This window comes from Euwallacea similis, chromosome 33 (assembly GCF_039881205.1).
Source record: "Euwallacea similis isolate ESF13 chromosome 33, ESF131.1, whole genome shotgun sequence".
In the NCBI taxonomy this organism is placed as follows: domain Eukaryota; kingdom Metazoa; phylum Arthropoda; class Insecta; order Coleoptera; family Curculionidae; genus Euwallacea; species Euwallacea similis.
This window is the reverse complement of record NC_089641.1, coordinates 1481565-1501509: the sequence shown is the minus strand read 5'-3', so window position 1 is coordinate 1501509 and position 19945 is coordinate 1481565. Positions and strand designations below refer to the sequence as shown.

The 19945-nt window shown below is 34.4% G+C and overlaps 6 protein-coding genes across 7 annotated transcripts; 3 read left to right on the top strand and 3 right to left on the bottom strand.

Annotated features, from left to right (window-relative positions):
- Window positions 1-2516: 2516 nt before the first annotated feature.
- Window positions 2517-5459, top strand: LOC136418214 (WD repeat-containing protein CG11141). Its single transcript, XM_066404204.1, has 10 exons — window positions 2517-2900; window positions 2951-3103; window positions 3158-3289; window positions 3340-3500; window positions 3558-3693; window positions 3743-3948; window positions 3999-4096; window positions 4591-4804; window positions 4871-5148; window positions 5209-5459. The coding sequence occupies exons 1-10, from the start codon at window positions 2685-2687 to the stop codon at window positions 5370-5372; spliced, it is 1758 nt and encodes a 585-aa protein (XP_066260301.1). The 5' UTR covers window positions 2517-2684; the 3' UTR covers window positions 5373-5459.
- Window positions 5460-7362: 1903 nt separating this feature from the next.
- CtsB (Cathepsin B) lies at window positions 7363-9081 on the top strand. Its single transcript, XM_066404109.1, has 6 exons — window positions 7363-7818; window positions 7879-8088; window positions 8158-8358; window positions 8419-8683; window positions 8741-8869; window positions 8923-9081. The coding sequence occupies exons 1-6, from the start codon at window positions 7705-7707 to the stop codon at window positions 8997-8999; spliced, it is 996 nt and encodes a 331-aa protein (XP_066260206.1). The 5' UTR covers window positions 7363-7704; the 3' UTR covers window positions 9000-9081.
- Window positions 9082-9294: 213 nt separating this feature from the next.
- hoip (NHP2-like protein 1 hoip) lies at window positions 9295-10040 on the bottom strand. Its single transcript, XM_066404110.1, has 2 exons — window positions 9884-10040; window positions 9295-9824 (listed from the first exon to the last, which is right to left on the bottom strand). Exons 1-2 carry the CDS (start codon window positions 9884-9886, stop codon window positions 9444-9446), a joined length of 384 nt encoding a protein of 127 aa, XP_066260207.1. The 5' UTR covers window positions 9887-10040; the 3' UTR covers window positions 9295-9443.
- Window positions 10041-10505: 465 nt separating this feature from the next.
- On the top strand, window positions 10506-13109 carry Vps51 (vacuolar protein sorting 51). Its single transcript, XM_066404107.1, has one exon. It carries the CDS (start codon window positions 10593-10595, stop codon window positions 12822-12824), a length of 2232 nt encoding a protein of 743 aa, XP_066260204.1. The 5' UTR covers window positions 10506-10592; the 3' UTR covers window positions 12825-13109.
- A 55-nt stretch (window positions 13110-13164) lies between these two features.
- wuho (tRNA (guanine-N(7)-)-methyltransferase non-catalytic subunit wuho) lies at window positions 13165-14533 on the bottom strand. The gene is made up of 3 exons (XM_066404108.1): window positions 14298-14533; window positions 13712-14206; window positions 13165-13659 (listed from the first exon to the last, which is right to left on the bottom strand). The coding sequence occupies exons 1-3, from the start codon at window positions 14457-14459 to the stop codon at window positions 13180-13182; spliced, it is 1137 nt and encodes a 378-aa protein (XP_066260205.1). The 5' UTR covers window positions 14460-14533; the 3' UTR covers window positions 13165-13179.
- Window positions 14534-14988: 455 nt separating this feature from the next.
- On the bottom strand, window positions 14989-19875 carry Cpes (Ceramide phosphoethanolamine synthase). 2 transcript variants are annotated; one of them, XM_066404117.1, is made up of 3 exons: window positions 19539-19875; window positions 17290-17452; window positions 14989-17232 (listed from the first exon to the last, which is right to left on the bottom strand). In XM_066404117.1, exon 3 carries the CDS (start codon window positions 17050-17052, stop codon window positions 16012-16014), a length of 1041 nt encoding a protein of 346 aa, XP_066260214.1. In that variant the 5' UTR covers window positions 17053-17232; window positions 17290-17452; window positions 19539-19875; the 3' UTR covers window positions 14989-16011. The 2 variants fall into 2 exon arrangements, with proteins under 2 accessions (XP_066260214.1, XP_066260215.1); XM_066404118.1 differs by lacking the exon at window positions 19539-19875 and adding an exon at window positions 18172-18253.
- Window positions 19876-19945: the final 70 nt, after the last annotated feature.

Here is a 19945-nt window from a genome sequence, read left to right as displayed (position 1 = left end):
AAACGTTATACAGGCAAATAAATTATCAATCAAGCCATAGAAAATTAATAATAAATTGGTAAAAAAAAATATCATGTGATACATCATTGTAAAGGGATTACTAAGAGCTTTTAAAAATCGTCAAAAAATGTATAGGTCCGTATATAAAAAACTTAAATTATTGTCATTATCTCAAAAACTATGTAATATTTAAAAATGTAAAATTTATTGGTTTGTAGATGTAAGAAAACTATGAAATTTTTGTATCAAACATTTTACTGAAAAACTTTTAGTTTTCCATTCATTTAGAAAATTAAATTTTACCAAATTTTAGTTTTTTCATAACAACTCGGAAACTAAAGATCATTTGGCAATATTGTTTTCAGTTCTCACAAGAGTATTAAATTTGGCACATTTTTTCTAATTTAACCGACCCTGTAGCTCTTACCGTTTAAGAGGTAGCCATGACATCGAATTTGGAACGCCCTGTATACCTAATCGCAGACTTAAGTAACAATAATCAATTGATTAAATAAGAGTAATTGACCTGTAAATATAATACCTCCCTCTTTTGAGCTCAGTTGACTGATTATTAATTAATCTTGGTTCAGCTAAAAGAAAAATCTCTTCCACTTTCGATTCCATCAAGGTGAAAATTTTTTGAAAATGGCTCAACAAGAGTTCTCAGGGCACTTTTTGAAAATTATGGATCCGATTATTCTTTTCAAAGAAGTTTTGAACGTTCTGTAGTTGCCTGCACGTCTTTTGATGTTTTAAATAATGTCGAATACTTAACTGAATTACAAATCTTCAGTAGACTTCAGCAAAATGTGTAATAACACTTTGTGCAGTTGAGAATGAAAATTTGTAAATAAATAATCTCAATCAAAAAAAGAAATTACGAAACTTTCTTCCAAGCTCCGCGATTTTTGAACTGTTTCTAATTCTATTAAACACTATTTCAAAGTTTTGTTACCACGAGATTATTGTCAAGTTTCTGAAGAGATCTGTTTTATTTTATTCACTGCATAAGCCTTCAACAAACCTCATGTATCGCCTATAAAACTCTTCATATGCATTATAAATTCCACGCATACCTTTTACTCAACTTCTCGAAAATGCCGACAATCCAGCTTTATATTATCTAAAAAATCTAATTTCTTGTATATATGTCATAATTAAACAAATCTATTTTAAAGCTCTTCTATAATGGATGGTCCATAATTCTCCGTGTGCGTTTGTCTGGTACCTCGTCACCGATGTCGAAATCTCTCTTACGAATATTTTCAATAGAACAAATGACATTTAATACTTTTACAATAAATAATTGATCACCCACCAGAGCAATTAATCCCTTAAGATAATTATTTAAGATAAATTCCTTCTAAAAAAACAAATAATGTGAAAAAGTACAAACTAAATTATTGCAATATGACAGCAATAAAACGATCAATTACAGACACTTTGAATCTTCACTAGTGATCGTCTTCGTCTTCTGCATAGTTAATTGTCCATTTTTAATGCATGAAGTTTTTGAAGAGGGAATTAAATTTTCCTACTTAAGAACAGCTTTGTTAAGCCATATTTGATAGAAGAAACTCCCCTCATATCTCCTTACAACTTCTTTATCTCCAAATGGAGACGTACTAAACCTTCGCGCGTCTTAAGAGAAAATTGTAAATACTCCTTGGTATTTTTGAAAATAGTTGAAAGACGATGCGAGATACGCATACAACGCAAGAGGTCGAAAGATTTTCTAAATTGAGCAAGGATTTTAGAATTTTAAGAAGAAACGATTAAAGCCACAAAAAAGTAAGGGAGAACAATAAGAGGCGCGACCTTAACAATACCCTGTGGATTGCCATAATCTCCTGGCTAAATATCTCAGAAACTCTTGGCGTAATAAAGAAAACATTTTAAACCATTTACAGTTTTGACACCCTGTATGTCGGAAATGAGAAGTGTGTGGATTTATGGGTACATGAACTTCTTGCCTAATTCTTAGTCGTGGAATATATTACGAACGCAACTTGCTTTCGGGACATCCTGTGTATAATCGATATAGTACAATCTAACCTCTCCGACAGAAAAATCTGGAAGGTGGGATAAAGAAAAAGAGATTATGGGAAATTGTCAGAAATATGGTCGATATATCGGTCGGATTTGGTTTTTTGACATCATGACACGGCACTGAACATTTTCTATATATTTAATGATCGGTTTTTCAAACTCCTGGTAACTACCGGCAAGATAACCAATGTTCCGCTCGAATGTTGTTTCAATTAAAATGATCTTGCTGGCAAAGTTACTGGGAGGAATAAAAATGGTTGGTTTAGGGTAATCTTAACTTTCGGCGGGTCACCTGTGAGTAAGTGAATGGAAAAAGCATAAATACAGTGCGTGGTTTATGAAATATCTCATCGCAATATGTTTGTTGTAAGGTTTATCGCTAAATTATCGATATTTGAGAGCAGGAAAAGTGTAACTCTGATGAGAATTCTCTGTCTTTTGTTATTTCTGACAGAAGTCACAGTGACAGTAATTCTATAAATTAGAGAAATAATCATTTAAAAAACGATTGTTTATCTTCATATATTCCGCTGAGTTTAGTACTTCCCAAAGTACTACATTTCAAGTACTATGCAATTTCATCCCACTTAAAATCCTGGGAACCACACCATTCACTTTACTATACCCTAGAGACTATGGCTGAATGTCAAAACGCGAAGATTTTAAGAGAATGGGCTCCTTTAACAACTTTATTTGACAAATTACCAACTAAAAGCGGAGGGATCTTTTCTCAAGACATAAAACTAACGTGTGTCGATGCTCTATCCGATTTTCTTGTCCTTGGGACGAATTTCGGCATTATTTTCTGGTACAATCGCAAGAGGAATGATCTCCAACGTCTTCGATGTGAGGTAAAGCAATTTGTTTGCTTTTAGCACATTGGGGCTATGTTGTTGTAAAGAATTCCAGCTCTCCCATAACATATATCAAAGCAGTGTCCACTGTGGATTACATGGTGGCTTCAGGCAATAAAATGGGAGGTATAACAATTTTCCAAATTCCTAAATCTCCCCCTGAAACATTACCTGATGATTTAAAGCCTAAGCCAAAGCAAGTAAGTGTCTGATTCCACTGTCTTGTGGAAAGTAATTCTTTGTTACTTACTCAGGTTGAAAGATATACAGTGTTGGATCTGCATAAATCTCCAATAACTGCTCTCGAATGGTCCAAAAATGGCATGAAACTATTCTCTGGGGACAAGAGGGGCAGCATAGTTTTAACTGAAATTGATTTTTATATGGTGAGATTACAGAAGAAGAAAAAACCTAGATGACATTATATTGCTTGCAGCACGTGTGCAAATCAATAGAAATTCTTAATGAATCTTATGAGGTAGTTCAATTAAGTTATCGTCAGCAGCACTTGCTGGTATCCACCACCTTTCGCAGTATCATTTGCCACCATTCAGACAAATGGAAAGTTTGCCAAGTGGGGAAAAAAGATAGGAAAGTGTAGGTCTATTTAATTCTTTATTAAATATATTTTCATTGAGTTTGACAAACTTAAAGTTTGGGGAAATTTGGAGGTTTAATCCACCAACAAGGATTTAAACCCAGTGACTTAACCCTTTATTGCATGAGACCAGGGCTTCGCATTTGGATATCAAACTTAGAGGGAGAAGTACAAAAGACATTGCTCTTCAAAGTAAAGTTACTTGTTTTTTATTAGCAAAAGTGTTTAATAAGAATTTTAGGATTTACTGTGTAAAGATTGCATGCAAGTGCCATTGTTAAATCCCATTTCAAAAGCACTGCAACAGTTAAAGCCTCAAAAAGAGGCCTCATTTGGAGAAGTGCAGGAGTTCTGTGATAATTTGCTAGTGACTTATAGCAGTGACGTTGTGTATGTTTTGGATCCTGCTAGTATGAGTGTGTTGGCCACTGTTAATAATTTAAGGAGGTAAAAGAGATATTCTGATAAGTTATTTGAAACTTTTGTGTGGATTTTAGTATCTTGGATATTGCTACTTATAAAGATGAGTTGTTTGTTTTGGAGGAAGAGAGGAGCTTGTTGAGAATCTCTTATCTTGCTGAGGGAGATGTTTCTGGTAAGTTTAAATAGAAGTTGTGGTTGTATTCTTTATTGGGCTGTTGAAGTTTTTGTCCAGATTCCATGATGTCTTTATTAAATTGAAAAAATAACAATAATTCATTTAAACAGGCAAATAAGTTTACAGGTGTGATTAATATATTATGTTCAGTTACTTTTTATATGTAAATTTTGATCAGCAAATATTTCCAACATTTTTCATTATTTTATGTTCAACTTTATTCTCTAAATCAAGTAAATTTCCAATTTTTGCAAACTTCAGTTTTTAAAAGTTGTTTTAAAAAAATGCAAAGAAATAAGCTTTGCAATGCTGTCACAAGTAAATAAATTGATCAAGTATTCTTTAAATTATAGCTTTCACACCTTAAGTTGAGACAATTACATTACATTATTCGAATCTATAACAGTTGACTAAATGGTACTTATTGTGTCATGTTGACTATTGTCAATTGTCCAATAAATATTAATTTTTTTTATTATAACATTTAATAGTAAACGAGAAAACAGACATTGAAATTGCGCTCGATGTCCCAGTGTCGAACGCCGAAGAAGCGAAAGAAGATTATAAATCCTTCGACGAAATAAGCAATCAAGAGTTTGATGACAGCATTCTCTTTAGCAAAAAAGGCAAACGTAAAGTAAATCATAAGAAACTTTCACCTGAATTAAAGGCTGAAATAAGGCCTGAGGATGTCAATTTTACTAAGTGAGTAACTAAGTAACCTACTGAGTGTTGGGATGAGCATTGAATATACCTATTGATAAATTTCAGACCAACTTTAATGACATTGAGTATAGTGGGCGATTTACCCGAGGTGAAAAGCCCTGAAACCTTCGAAAGGGAACTCAAAGAGAAGGAAAAAATCTTATTGACAGACGTTTTAAAAATTGATAAACTGAACATATGTTTAAACCAGGAAATTCCTACTCAAAGCGCTAAGGTTAAAGAGTCTAGAATAGCTGTTGATGACTTACTAAAAAGCTTGGATTTGTCTCCTAAAACTACAACAAAGAATAAAGGGAATAAAACTGAATCTCTAGAAACGCATGGTAATGATTGCTTTAGTGTTTTTAAAACAACACATTATAACGAAATTACATTTTTCCCAGTCCTCACCCTACCAAATGATTGGAATGTGAATAACATCCAATTGAGCAATAATGCAGAGGTCAGTGGAAGTAGAAGTGTTTCAAAAAGCATTCCAATAGTTAGAAACGAAAGGCGTCGCTCTTCGAATAATGACTCATCTTTGAGCGATTGGGAAATCGTCTAATGTTTTGATATTCATTGTTCTTGTGTCAGTTATTAAATGTAATTTCAAGCTTTAATATAATAAGTTGTAAATCTTAAACTAGTTGTATTGATAAATAATTAAATTGTTGTCCTGCGGAATAAAGATCTCCTTCATCTATGTGACGTTAGCTTCCGCTGATAACACTACCTACTGGTATACTTAATTGATTGTATAAATTCTAACAGTCGTAATGTACGTTCAAAATTTAAATTTAATGTCTCGAAAACTGGAATAGCTGTGAAGTACAATTTTTAGAAATTCTGAACCTAACATCCTGTACCTCAATAAACAGCGTTTGCTGCACCAAAAAGTCAAAGATGCGTTGCATATTTGATGCCCAAAAAGGAGAAATTTTCAGATCCACCTCTGATACGGTTTCATTTTAAAGATGACGCACAATCCCCCCAACAGCACGAATGTATTGATTTGTTTGTTGTTAAGGCCAAAAACATTTATTTAAGTTCATTGTTGTTGTTCATAAACAAAACTGTGTTGGTGCTTTATCTGGTAAGCAAAGTCAGGCATAAATATTTCAGAGTGTATTTTATCAATACAGTAATAATTTTGATTATTCTTCTTTTATCTCGACAAAGCATACGTATCTATAGCATCATGACTAGTGCTGCTATATTTAGACGATAATTTGAATTTATATTTAAGAAAATAGTTCTCCAATTATATAAGATGTTTCAGAATTGTACGGCACTATTTGAGATATGTATTCTCTAGTACAAAATAAAGAGAAAGCTCATATAAATTTGTGTGCGGCCTCGATGGGTAGCGCAGTTACAAAGCGTTAAAAGTTCAAAAAATGTTGATTTTTCCTAACTTTTAACACCCTGTAACTCTGCTACCTAATTTTATATGCGTATTGAATAACAGATCCCGCTTAATACGAGAGTGTATTGCCTCCAACTACTATACAGGGTAGTGTATTTTTTTAAGTCTTAGTCCATAAAATTCTTTAAAAAAATTTACTCATCCGCCACTGGTGAATTTTAATATTTTTCTTAATCTTCAATCTATTACCTAAATTTGATGTCTCTTGATTTTTTATCAAAATCTATTCAGTTTTTAAAAAATAGAGTGAAAAGGATAGAAGAATCACAAAATTCCGAAAAAAAATCCGAAGACCCAGGGGTCCATAGATTTTATTGAATTTATAAATTAATTACCTGAATAGAATTCGACTAAAAATCAAAAGAAATAGAATTTAAGAAAAGCATTAAAATGCATCAGTGGCATATGAGCAAATATTTCTAAAAGGTTTTATTGATCAAAGCCTCAGAAAATATACTACCCTGTATAGTAATTAGAGGCAATCTACTCTCGTATTAAGCAGCATCTGCTACCCAATATGCATGTCAGAAGTTCCCTAACTTGTAGAGAAACAAAAACACAAGTTTAGGCGGTACTTCTTTATTTCTCTAGAATCGGGAATTGAATGGCTCCCTTTTTGATGCGTGAGAGTCACCCCGGGTGCATCTGCTTTTCTTCCAAAAGCCTGTCACCATATCTTCCACATTCTTCCCACGCTTACATCCCTTAATCGTCTTATTCGCACCTCCATATGTTTTTAGGCGAGATGATAAACAGACCTTTATCTTTACCACGAATGATCTATTTTGACTAGTACAAGTTTAGTCCATTTCTAATTTACAATGGGGCACCAGTAGGTGCCTGTGACATTCCGCACATGTCCAACGATAAGTTACAATATTATGGGACAACATGTTTTTTGCATGTACATTAAATAAGTTGATAAGTAACCCCATATGGCTTTCTTTATGAAAGCTCACATGCATATAAAATTTGAAAACTCTGTCTATATAAAATAAAAACCTATTTTTTTCTTAGCTTTTAAAACCTTATAACTCTGCTACCAATCGAAATCAGACACAGCCTTATATAACCTTTTTTCTTTATTTTGTACTACAGAATACATACCTCAAATAGTGCCGTGCAATTCTGAAACACCCTCTATAGTTGGAGAAATAAATGAACACGGTGTGGGTCATTAGTCAAATCAGCAATAATCTATACTTATGCATAGTCGCAAAACAAATAAAAGTTTTGTTTCTCCACACGCAATAACAATAATAAAGCCCATTTTCTAACTTAACAGCGATAAGAAAGTTCAGTTGGAATTATATTCATAATGTCCATAAATAAATCTCTTAAAGCTTGTGTAAGATAATTCAACGGCGACGTTAACTTATCGTTTATTATTACATTTGTCTGGCGAAAAACAGCCACAATCATTGTCCTTTGAACAAATTGAATTCAGTTCACACAAATTCTGGTTTAGAACATGCTCCTCAAACTACTAGCAAGTTGCCTAGTCCTAGGAGTCACCTATGCAGAACTGCATCCTGTATCAGACGATTTCATCCAGTATATTAACCAACAAAATTCTACATGGACTGTAAGTTTTTAAAATATGTACATTACATGACCACTATCCTTTAGATTTCCTCATTAACAGGCAGGAAGAAACTTTAATCCGCATATCCCTATAGAGTACTTCAAAGGCCTTATGGGTGTCCTCCCTGAACACAAGAACTATTTGCCTCCAGTACATATTCACAATCTCGAAAACGTTCAAATTCCTACGTCCTTCGATGCGCGAATTAAGTGGTCTTATTGTCCGACAATCAAGGAAATTAGAGATCAAGGATCATGCGGATCATGTTGGGTAATTTTTAACAATAAAAGTCCCTGTTTCTCTTGTAGATTTAAAAAACTCAAGGAAATAATATAACAGGCTTTTGGAGCAGTTGAAGTAATGTCTGACCGAGTGTGCATCCATACTCAAGGCAAAACCCACTTCCGTTTTTCGTCAGATGACTTGGTTTCATGCTGCTACACTTGTGGCATGGGCTGCAATGGCGGCTTCCCGGGGGCAGCTTTTAACTACTGGGTTCGGAAAGGGATTGTGTCTGGAGGAAGTTACAATTCCTATCAAGTATATACTTAATTGCTTTCTTTGTTACTAAATTTTAAATAATTTATGGATGATTTTTAGGGCTGCAGACCTTATGAAATCGCCCCTTGTGAACACCATGTTAATGGTACGCGGCCTCCCTGCACAGGAGATGACAATAAAACCCCCAAATGTGTCCATCAATGTGAATCATACTATACGATCGATTATGTCAAAGATAAGCAATTTGGTTCAAAATCTTACTCAATTTCCAGCAGAGTTGAACAAATTCAGACTGAAATTTCAACAAATGGGCCTGTAGAAGGTGCCTTTTCTGTTTATGCAGACTTCCTGAATTATAAGAACGGTACAAGGTCGCCCTAAGAAACTTCGAAGAACCCTAATTTTGCGTTTTTTTTTTCAGGAGTATATCAGCATGTTAGTGGTGGATTTTTGGGGGGCCACGCTATAAGGATTTTAGGATGGGGTATTGAGAAAAACGTGCCCTATTGGCTAGTGGCTAATTCCTGGAATTCTGACTGGGGAGACAAAGGTAAAAAAATGTATAAATGCTGAGAGTTGGGATTTGTAAATATTGTCTTTTAGGCACATTTAAAATTCTCAGAGGTGAAAATCATTTAGGCATTGAAAGCGCCATTGTTGCAGGGTTGCCTAAAGTTTAATCAATTTTCTCAAATTTTATTTTTATGTTTATTAAGTACCTATTTTTTTGCATAATTAGATAATAAATAATTTTATAACGAATTTAATTCTTAATAAAGAAAATTGAAGGAAAGACTATCAAAAGTCTATCAAGTTTTCATGTAACATGGTAAAAAACAACAGAATTCACGTGGACATGAGGACAGTTTCAATAAAATATGAGTTTTAATGGTGTATTCCTTACTAACATTTAGAAGTAGGAGAGATGCCCAGTCTAACCCTAGATATACAGTGGAGTAAATAAACATCCAATGATTACTCAACTCTTTAATTAGAAAAAATAATAATTGTTACAGACAAAATGGAAAATAATTCCTATATCTTAAAATCATATGAACCCCATTTTTTTCTAAAAAAATTGTGTTTTTATGAGTTTTAGATACAGAAACACATACAAAACAAACCTAAACTAGCAATTTTTCAATCTCCTTCTGAATTGTTATGATCTGTGGTTTCAATTGAGAGCCATCATGTACTGTAATACTGCAAGAGATCACAGATCTCGACACCCCACATGCTCGCCCCAAAGCCTGCTTGGATCTCACAAACACATATGGCACGTTCTTGTCCTCACACAACAAGGGTAAATGCATCAGAATTTCTATCGGTTCCGCATCAGCAGCCATCACTATGAATTCAGCAATGCCTCGGTTCAAAGTCTTGGTTACCTCATTGGCACCCTTACGCAGTTGCTTATAGCTCATTGCTTGTTGTACCAAATTAAGAATTTTAGTAGTGAGAATGGCGTCCGCGAGGGGGTAAGCTTTGGGATTGACTTCTTCCGCCTGAGAGAGATTTTGGGGTTGATTAAAGCATGGCAGTTTAAAGATTTGAGAATTCTTACCATGGTTTCTAGGTTGGAGAAATTATTGACTGAATGATAACTTTATAATGCTACCTCTCTGCCCTGTGAAGTGCTTCACTGAGGTGCAAAGTAAAAGTTCTTGCTAAAGAAGAGAAAATAAACGAATGCCAAAACCGCAAACACGAACACGACTGTAAAAGTTGGGTTAAGTTTCCGTTGCGAAGTTTGAAAAGGTAGGGGAATGCAAAGCACGTGTATTTAATAGTGTGAAGTTAGAAACCAAACGCACTTGGCTGCTCTAATATACGACACTGAACGCGGAACATACATACATGAAAATATTAAGATTTTTAAATGTATATTTTAATTAAATATTCAGTGTCTGTAGATATAATATATTCGCTATTATTTTCAATTTTGATAACGGTGTTGTTCTATTTACACCGAACGATCGCACAGGAGGAATTAACAAACTAACTTCTTAAGTCCGACATTAGCTGAACGTTGACATCAAATAGACAATCAAAAACAAAACGTCAAAGTTGAATGAAAAAAATTAAATAAAAAAATTTTTTTTTAATGACTTATGGCTATTTTTCATAATAATTTATTTTAGAGTTTAATAGCAAATAATCAGAAAATAGTAAGAAACACACATAATTATATTCCATTTATCATAAACAACCTCGTTATAAATGTAGCGTCAACTATTCATTCAACCTTAAGTATCAAATCCCCTCCAACGACAATGGCAGAAAAAAACTCAAACCCCTTGGACCTGAACGGTCCCAACTTTAATCCCAACTTATACCTAGATCGACTATTTAGAGAGAGCACCCTACGCCAGATAATGGACCATGAAACTGAAGTGGTTAAGGATACCCAGACTTTACATTCTGACATGCAAACCTTAGTTTATGAAAATTATAATAAATTCATCTCTGCTACTGACACCATAAAAAAAATGAAGAATGATTTCAAAGAAATGGAAGATGAGATGGATCTTCTGATGACCAACATGGAGACTATTACTTCCTTTTCTGACAAAATAAATTCGAACTTGAAACAAACCAGAGACAAAATCAGTCACTTAAGTGGGATTCACTCATTATTGCAACGTCTGCAGTTTCTATTCAAACTCCCAGCTACATTGAAAAGTCGAATGGAAGAAAAGAACTACATTCAGGCCACACAGGACTATTTGCATGCTCAGCGGGTACTGCAGCAGTATGGAGATATGCCTGCTTTTCAGGGCATTAAAGGAGATTGTGAGGTGATCTTAAGTGAGCTGAAGATAGAGTTAAGGAAACAGTTTTGTAACACAAGTACTTCCACTAAAGAACTTGCTGAATGTGTAGATCTTTTACTGCATCTTCAGGAACCTGCCAAGAAGTTGTGTATGGAGTTTTTGAATTGTGCAGAGAAACGCCTTGGAGACCATATGGTGCTCTTAAAAGATGAGAGTGAGCAGAGGAATATTGCAGAATTCATTGATCTTGGATGTGCAGGCTTCCTTTCCGATCTGTGCCTCATAGTTGCCTCATTCCATGACATGTTTATTAACAGACTAATTTTGGAAAGTACAGAAAATAGTGAAATTTTTGAGAACTTTGCTGCAATAGAATTGGAATCTTTTGTGCAAGACAATATGGGCAGGTATTTTGACCTGTTGCGCAGCAAAGTAGACTCTGAACAAGAAATTGCAGATACAATCATCTTGGTCCAATCCCTTGACCAGTTTTTCTTAAAAATTAGTACAAGTAAGTTGTCAAAAGATGTAAATTTTACTGACAAAGCTGTGGAGGTGATTGTTAATGCTGGACGAAAGCAGTGCAAAGCACATTTGCACATATTGAAGTTAGCTCTGGCAGACACATTAGGGAAAGTAAAACAAACACTGACCTCTGCAAAATTGATGAGTCAGGATGACTCCTCAAAAAATTTAAGTGAGCTGTTGGGCTCGATTACTGTAACTGTAGTTGAGAAAATGAAGGGCGTTCTCCAAGATTTAGTAGCATTCATAAACCCTGAGATAACATTTGCAAAGAAAATCCAATTTAAAGATGGTTTCTGTACTGACAATGTCAGAGAAGGTTTAGTGGTTTGTTTCCTCCACCATATTACAGCCTCTATCAGGAGTTCTTGTTCTGAGAACTTGTTAGACTCAAAAGTACCCCCTACCTTCATATTGCTACTTTCCAAGTTTTGTCTAGATTTCAAAGGTGGCAGCATGCACTACTTGCTTTCAAAAACAGATGAAATATTCCTGGCAGGACACAAAAAATCTTCAAATACTGTAGGTCTAACTGGAGAAGCTGAAATCGCCACTGCAATGCAGGAATCTGCACAGCACTTGCTCAACTACTATGTGAGGCTTCAAGGGCATAATTGCTCACAAATGTTAAGGAAGAGCGTAGAAACACGAGATTGGTTGCATACAATTGAACCTCGCACAGTCCGAGCTGTAATGAAGCGAGTGGTTGAAGATATTTCAGCCATAGATACCACTGTGGGTCTTCTTTATGAAGACCAAGGCACTACTACCGGAAATAGCAGTGACTCCAGCAGAAAAACGCATAGTATCTCAGTGTCAAAAGTTCAATACAAATCCAACTGGTCCAGTTACACTCCAAGCCATTTAGACTCAACTTTAGTCTCTAATATGCATAAACTATTCAGCGAGAGAATTGATATTTTTTCTCCAGTTGAGTTCAGTAAAGTATCAATCTTAACAGGGATTATAAAAATTAGTTTAAAGACTTTCATGGAGTGCGTCAGACTGAAAACTTTTAGCAAATATGGGCTGCAACAAATTCAGGTAGACACGCACTATTTGCAGTTGTATCTTTGGCGGTTTGTGGCCGATGAGAATTTGGTACACTTTCTCTTGGATGAAATTTTGGGATCAACAGTGCATAGATGTTTGGAGCCTGTGCTTATGGAACCTAGTGTGGTTGACATTATTTGTGAGAGAGGTTAAAGCTTAGTTGTTATATTTTATGTGATGTGAAGATAAAATTGGTAAAACAGAAAATGAAATTGATATTTTCTTTGTTTAGTTTTCTTGCATAATCAGAAAGCAGATCTAAATTTAAGCTTTTGATATTCTATTTAGGAATAAATAAGTTGCCTAAACAAGTTTTTGACGTCGGACATATTAGAAAACCACCACATTTGAGCTGCTGCATTGTTGTTGTATGCAACTCTATGTAAATACTTGTGACACCTATTTAAGTAAATACATAGTTATATGAATATAACTACTACAGCAATAAAAAGGCAGTTAGGCAGTTTCGTTCAGGTCATAAAAAAAATTTTATTTCTCTGAAAATGTTTTATTTGGACTCCAACCTAAGTCTCTTTCTTTCGAAATACTCTTGTATATTATCATATTTCCTCTTGTACCACAATGTAACATCATTACCAGTTAAAGAAAATAAATCCCTATATTTGAGCAACATTTCCTCTATCGCTCCATAGTGCTTTTCTCTTAAATCATTGTTTTTAAACTCAAAAACACTGAACTTATTTGATAAAATATAGAGCTTACTATGTAAACTATAACAACACCCTTGAAGTCCTATCTCTAAGGTATTTATATGCATAAATTCTAAGGTCTTGGACATAATTTTATATAAAAATAATTTATCAACAGTATACAAACTTACAACTAAATGAATAAAATCTTCATTTTCTTGAGTTTGAATGTTCGTAACTGGCAATGCCAATATGTCTACATTCTCAGCATCCATTTGATTAACAAACTTTTCCAGCAAACTTTTATCAACCAAATCCTTAGTATCAATTAAGTTAACCTAGAGAAATTAAAGTTTTTCACTATTCCTGATTTATAATCCCTTAACCAACCTGTTTTCCTTGTAAGTAATCCCACATTCTAATGGTTCCATCACCTGAGGCAGACAAAAGAACTTTACTCTTATTTATTAATTTTAATGCTGAGACAAACTCTGTATGGCCCAAACAATAAGTTGCAATATTGTAGGCATTTGGAAAATGTGACACTCTAATTTTCTCATCTCTGTCACTGGTTATAATGTAATTGCCACAGTCCGTTATTAACATGTCAGAAATAACACTCAAATGTCCTAATATGAGAGTTGGTACATTGAATTTATCACCCATTTTGTAGAGATAGACGTCTCCTGTACGATCCGTAACTAAAATGTCATTGCACAGAGAAAAACCAACCTTACTCGCCACTCGAGATAAAACAATATTTTTAACTATTTGGAAATCAGTGTTAAAGATTAGGAGTTGCTTGTTTTCGGAGGAAATTGCTATATATTGTTGATCTGCAGAGAATTCCAGGCAATTTATAGTTCGGGTCTCTTCTTTTGGTGGCTAAAATTTAATAGTTGTTATTTTATTCTTACTAAACTACATGTGACTATACCTACTTAATACAAAGAGAGTCTTACTATCAAAAAGTTACCTTCATTGGGCCTTTTGGGGTACTTTCTTTTGTGGGAGGCTCAGGTATATCAACTATTTTTAGGCATGCATTCTTTGAGTTGACAACAAGTAGCTGATCTGATATTGACAAGAACAGCTTAAATTCTATAGGTTCCTGTTGGTTTTCTTGTACTACAAACATTTTTATGCTAAAAACAGTGAAAATTTAAAACAAATACAATGAGGAGTCGTAAATAAAAAGAGTGAGGTTAAGTCGGATAAAAGTGAAAGGTAACTGTCACTATTGAACGCCAAGGCAATTTCGTTTAAAATGGTTTTAGGTGTAGTTTTGGAATGCTTTATAACCCTCCAGGTTCGTGTGCGAATTATGATTCTGAAGTAGGAATCCAAATATATTGGATTCGTTTTCATTACTATACAAGGTGATCAGAGTTTTAATGATGTTATATTATTATTACTCGATTGTAATGTTTAGAAAAGTTGTTATTGTAGCCTTGTCGGCTTGTGTACGGCCATTAAAAAAGTTTTGAGTTACCTATACCTTTATTATAAAATGCAACTTTATAAGACAATGCCCTGTATATTTCTGCGAAGAAAGAACGAGGAGCTAGTAATAATTTTTCACTTTTGTTGAGAGCCGCATAAAAGGTCATTCACATTTTCATGGATGTAATAAATCGATTAAGTGATTAAGAAAAATTCATTGCAAGTATATAAAAATCATCTTTATATTTATAATAAAATCACACCACAAATTATGAACAAAATTAATTACTCTATTCACTTGAAATAAGCATATATAAATAATTAAAGCACCGTCGGAAATATAAAATGGAATAGAGCATTTGCCACTTTACTACTCGTATGTACAGAGAAACCTTATTAAATAAGAATACTCCCATTTCATTTAGTAGCAATATGACTTCACCTTTTGCTATATCTCCTTCACCAAGTGTTTTCCGATTGAATAAAATAGGATATTTTAGGTACCTACTTTGATAACGATGTAAGCTTATTCTCTATTTAAATCATTTGCCATTGAATGGGAAATATTGGCCAATCGAACTAAGTACTTCTGAGCTTAAATAGGAAGAACGTGGAAAATGCCGGGCGTTTCTGGTAGTAATAATTATTGTTGGACATCTTGGATATAAGATTCCAATTTAATAGAGAAAAAAAAACATTTGTATTTGATTGGCCTCTTTTTCCCAAACATATGGGACTATTGTTATTTTAAATATTGTTAAAGCGTCTAGAATTCTGAAAAAATATAATTTTTAAACAAAAATAATCGATTCTTTTATAGTACAGTATATTTAATAGTGACCTTAAATTGGCACATTTACATGCCAGTAAATATTTAAGGATTAAACAATCTCATTTTTAACAGCCAAAAACTTGACAACAATGAAGGCCTCCTCAACAATATTTACATTATTTTATCTTTAGAAAGAAATCTGTTAAAGCATAAGAGATCTGTTACAGGGTATATGGGGAAACAACGAAACTGGCCTAGCCGTATTGAAATTAAAATGAGCAGGGGCAGTTTAGACACTTGTAAACTTAAATACTGTTACCCAAGGATAAAAATATATGATAAGCAACATTCAAAAAATATAAGAATATTATATTAAAACAGGCACTCATCACCCTCGGATCCTGCAAAAACAAACATTCCATACCCTCTATTTTCATCAGTCTTTTCAACAACTCATCCTAAAAAAATCAGCCCTCTATTTAACCTCGTTCGCATCAGTTATCTTATTGAAAACATAGTTCTTGGCCTCGATAAAGTGCAGCTCAGTGGCGCAAATGACGGAAAAGAGAATCCCATAGCCCACATATTGCAGGAAACACAAAAACTCCCACAACTTATCGCAGAATATTGCCAGCAGTAGGCAGTGCAACATATTGTGGACATTGACCACCCGCCAGAGCCAACATATGCTGTAGAAGAAAGAGTCGGTCAAAACCTCGTTTTGATGCTGCAATTCGATCACATTGGTAGTGGGTCGCTCTAGCAAATCTTGATAAAGAGCTATGTACCTGTTCCAGGCGGCCGAACTAATAATCAGCTGAATTACGAAGAAACCCAGCTTCTTTAGTACCTTTTTCATCGCCACTACTTTGCCGCAATACAAGTTGTCTTCGACGTTTGTGGGTAGTTGCATGTAGCCCCTGCGGGGCGGATTGTTCCGGAAGAAGATCAGGATTCCTATTACCAAAGCTGTACAACCCAAAGCGTCGCAGATGCCATCAATATAATAACCGGAAGTGCCGATTTCCGAACGTTCTCCTTTAATGTGTTTGCGCACCCGTGCTACATATCCGTCCCAGTCATCTAGCCATGTCCGAAGCTCGAACAAGGCCACTCCAATACGTCTATACGCCAAATTGCCGCTGGACACGCACTTAGCGCTGACAATTGCCACGAAGACGTGGAAGAAACTTATGGAATTTGGAGTTATAAAGGATATTTCGGAGATGTGTATGAAATTGTCTGCTATGGTCACTAAGGGGGCTAGAAGGTAGTAATTGGTGTGGTCAAGGAGGAGAGCTTTAACCGTCACCTCGCAAAGGGGATTAATAGCACACTCCACCCAAGTGATATCTTTGTACTCGACTCTAGTGGTATTATCTTTGTCAAGGGGCTTTCTTATTGGGAAGTTTTTGATTCGAACGTATAGATTATAGTCCATGTAAGCGTAGAACATTAACGTCATGAAAAGTAGGCCTACGAGGATCTTGCTTATTTGAGATGACGGGCCTACCATCTTCCTTTAGGCGGGTTAAAAAATATAATCGGCAAGAAGCATGTGAGAATTACAAAAATATACTTTGGCCACGATAGTCGTGGACGGGCTCTGTTCAGTCTTCTCAGTTAAAAACTAATTATCGGTAATACGTACTTTAAATTAGAGACTTTAGCTCCGTAGTGCGTCCTGGAATTCAACCTGAAATGCGTTAAAGAATTTAACAATATGCCTTCTAATACTGGGACCACCACTCACTTGCCTTGTCACTTATTACGGCATTTATACGCCCAGACCAACATAAGCAAAAATTTGCCTGTGGAAGCTCGGTTTAACCAACAATACAATTGATTGGAAATTGAACTTGTACATAACGGATAGCAATTGGAGCTCTGCCTGGAAGTTGCCTAAATTCTTAAATCTGAAAAAAGATCATCTAATTGTAGGAAGATGAATGAACTCCGGTATTGCCTTATTATTTAATTTGCTAATAACACTCCTACCACAGATTCTAATGAGTCGCCACTTATTACGACTCACTGTTTACTCTATGAAATAGTCTTGTTGGCATAACGGAATATATAATAACGGAACCAGATCAAGCAATTTGGTTTATTACTTATCATATATATAGATATTTTGGGAATTGTAACAATAAAAAAAATTGCAAGAAATGATTCAGTATATAGGAATGTAAATGATCACCTGATGAAGTTGAAGCTTAGAATGATAATAATACAATATAATTTCAAAATCATTACTATTCCAGAAGTGCGTGTAACTTGTTTTGATAGGCTTAAGTGCTTATGTAAAACTACACGTAATAAAACCTTACAGTTTAAATAAACGATAAAAAGTTCTAAGAAGAATCCGTGTATCATTAGTATTTTACTTTAATTTACTTCCACTTGTGAGATATTAACTGGTATTTGAAATATGCAAATTGCTTGTAGGACAATAGAGTAATGGTATACCGAGAGGACTGTCTATTAATCCTGGCAAGACCGAGATTGCCCTTTTTAGCAAAAGAAAGACGGATACAGAATCTAAAAAACCTGCGCCGTACAAGTAACCTCTACTACTGAGGCCAGAGGAACCTGAAGCACAGGGGCCTAAGTACTTAGAGGTGAACAAGCTAACCTGGAAAAGCCACTTAGAAAAACGTACCATAAGACAATAACACTGAGATGACAACTGCGTGAGGAAGTGAGAAATAGATGAGGCCTGAAACCCTACATTCTACATTGGTTTTTTACTGCAATAATCAGCTGGAGGGTCTCTCACAAATCCATGGATAAAGTAGATTCTAAATGAGTATTAAATTGTTCATATTTCTTTTAATTTAATTGATGCGGTATTTCTTATCGTTTAGAAGATCCTCATACATTCCCATGAATTGGAACATACTATATACTTACCATACAAACTGACTAACAAAAATAACAATGTTTGGGTAAATAAGTAGTTACTTATCTTATAGAAAGTTAAGACACACTAGTATCTTCTTGACTTTGCCAGATTAGTACTTTGAAAGATTCACAGACTGTTATTAGTAAATATTATAATACATTAAGTAGGTACCTATTACTCATACTTATTTGAATAAATTTAACACACATGTACATACTTAACTGCCCTATCAATGTTTTATTTGAAATGACACTTTGAATTTTATTCAAGAATTACAGCATAAAATCAAAATGCAGTTTCACATTTATTCAATTTTCTAAAATTATGGATATGAATTTTTCATAACTAAAATTTTCCCCTTTTAAACAACTTTGCATCTCTAAAGATCCAGCCTCCTAGAAGCAACATCAGTATTGACTTTGTCGAACTATGTGATTTAGAAATGAAATATGTTATAGATACTGGGACTTAAATACTCAAAAAGTCTCAACTTTTTTGAAATATTTCTAGTTTGGAAAGACATATTATTAATGTTCGAAATATAATATCTACTATCTGTAAATACAAAGAATTTCTGGAAACATTTCACAATGATAAATGTTGCCCTGTAGTTCTCTTGGATGGATTTCTGTGGCAATCAAGAAGTCCTTATATGTATAACAAATTAGGGGCACATTGTACCTATTCATGTTTAGGTACATGGTAAGGTAAGGACAGACATCAAAGAAATTGATTCTTGTATATTTAGAGTTTTTGTAAATATTTAGCTGCTTTGTCACATTATTAGAATATATCAGTTTTCATTAAAATTCTAAAAACTTGGCTGGTTGAAGGTTACATATGAGGAGTGATTTGTTATTATGACCCATTACATCTGTATCTAAAAATTCGTTGAACTCTCTTAGATGACAACAATATGTATTCATATTCCTGTTTAGAGAATTACGCAAGGAATCAGATAAATGCGGTTTATGATGTATTCAACACTTTCCTAGGACTCATAAAGTAAAGAAAAAGCCATATGGAAGGAAACAGCTTATCTGCTTAGTATGTAATAAATCATTAATGTTGCGTTGTTGTTACGAAGTCAAGCTTACCTATTAGATTCTCAGGTTTTCTACCCAAATACACATTCAAACCTTAAAAAGATTACAATCTGTTGATAGGCCTATTTCCTTTCGTTATTTAGGCGAGCCATAGTATTTGGAAGATTCGATGAGTATTGTAACGTTAGAGCAAGAAATGCAGTTATATGATTCCCAAATTACTATACAATGTCAATTTGGGATCAATTTAACAGCGGAAGAGGTCCGGGAATTAAACCGGGGAGCTAAGAAATTAGAGGAAACTAGGACATTTAGTTACAAGTAGGAAACTGATTAATTGTTGAGTGTTGTTGTGTTGTGGTAGGTCTTGGCGTTTGAAAGATGATCGCGGTGTTGTCACATTGCTTTGGGAAAAATTCTTTGATAATAATTCAGAATTCTAGAATTCACCATCGTCT

Coding starts and splice junctions, on each gene's coding strand:
- LOC136418214 (XM_066404204.1), top strand. CDS start 2,685: ATGGCTGAATGTCAAAACGCGAAGATTTTAAGAGAATGGGCTCCTTTA. Junction 2,901..2,950: donor TCCAACGTCTTCGATGTGAG/GTAAAGCAATTT, acceptor GTTGTTGTAAAG/AATTCCAGCTCTCCCATAAC. Junction 3,290..3,339: donor CTGAAATTGATTTTTATATG/GTGAGATTACAG, acceptor TATTGCTTGCAG/CACGTGTGCAAATCAATAGA.
- CtsB (XM_066404109.1), top strand. CDS start 7,705: ATGCTCCTCAAACTACTAGCAAGTTGCCTAGTCCTAGGAGTCACCTAT. Junction 7,819..7,878: donor AACAAAATTCTACATGGACT/GTAAGTTTTTAA, acceptor CCTCATTAACAG/GCAGGAAGAAACTTTAATCC. Junction 8,089..8,157: donor GATCATGCGGATCATGTTGG/GTAATTTTTAAC, acceptor ATAATATAACAG/GCTTTTGGAGCAGTTGAAGT.
- Vps51 (XM_066404107.1), top strand. CDS start 10,593: ATGGCAGAAAAAAACTCAAACCCCTTGGACCTGAACGGTCCCAACTTT.
- wuho (XM_066404108.1), bottom strand. CDS start 14,459: ATGTTTGTAGTACAAGAAAACCAACAGGAACCTATAGAATTTAAGCTG. Junction 14,207..14,297: donor CCCCAAAAGGCCCAATGAAG/GTAACTTTTTGA, acceptor ATTAAATTTTAG/CCACCAAAAGAAGAGACCCG. Junction 13,660..13,711: donor ATTACTTACAAGGAAAACAG/GTTGGTTAAGGG, acceptor TAATTTCTCTAG/GTTAACTTAATTGATACTAA.
- Cpes (XM_066404117.1), bottom strand. CDS start 17,052: ATGGTAGGCCCGTCATCTCAAATAAGCAAGATCCTCGTAGGCCTACTT.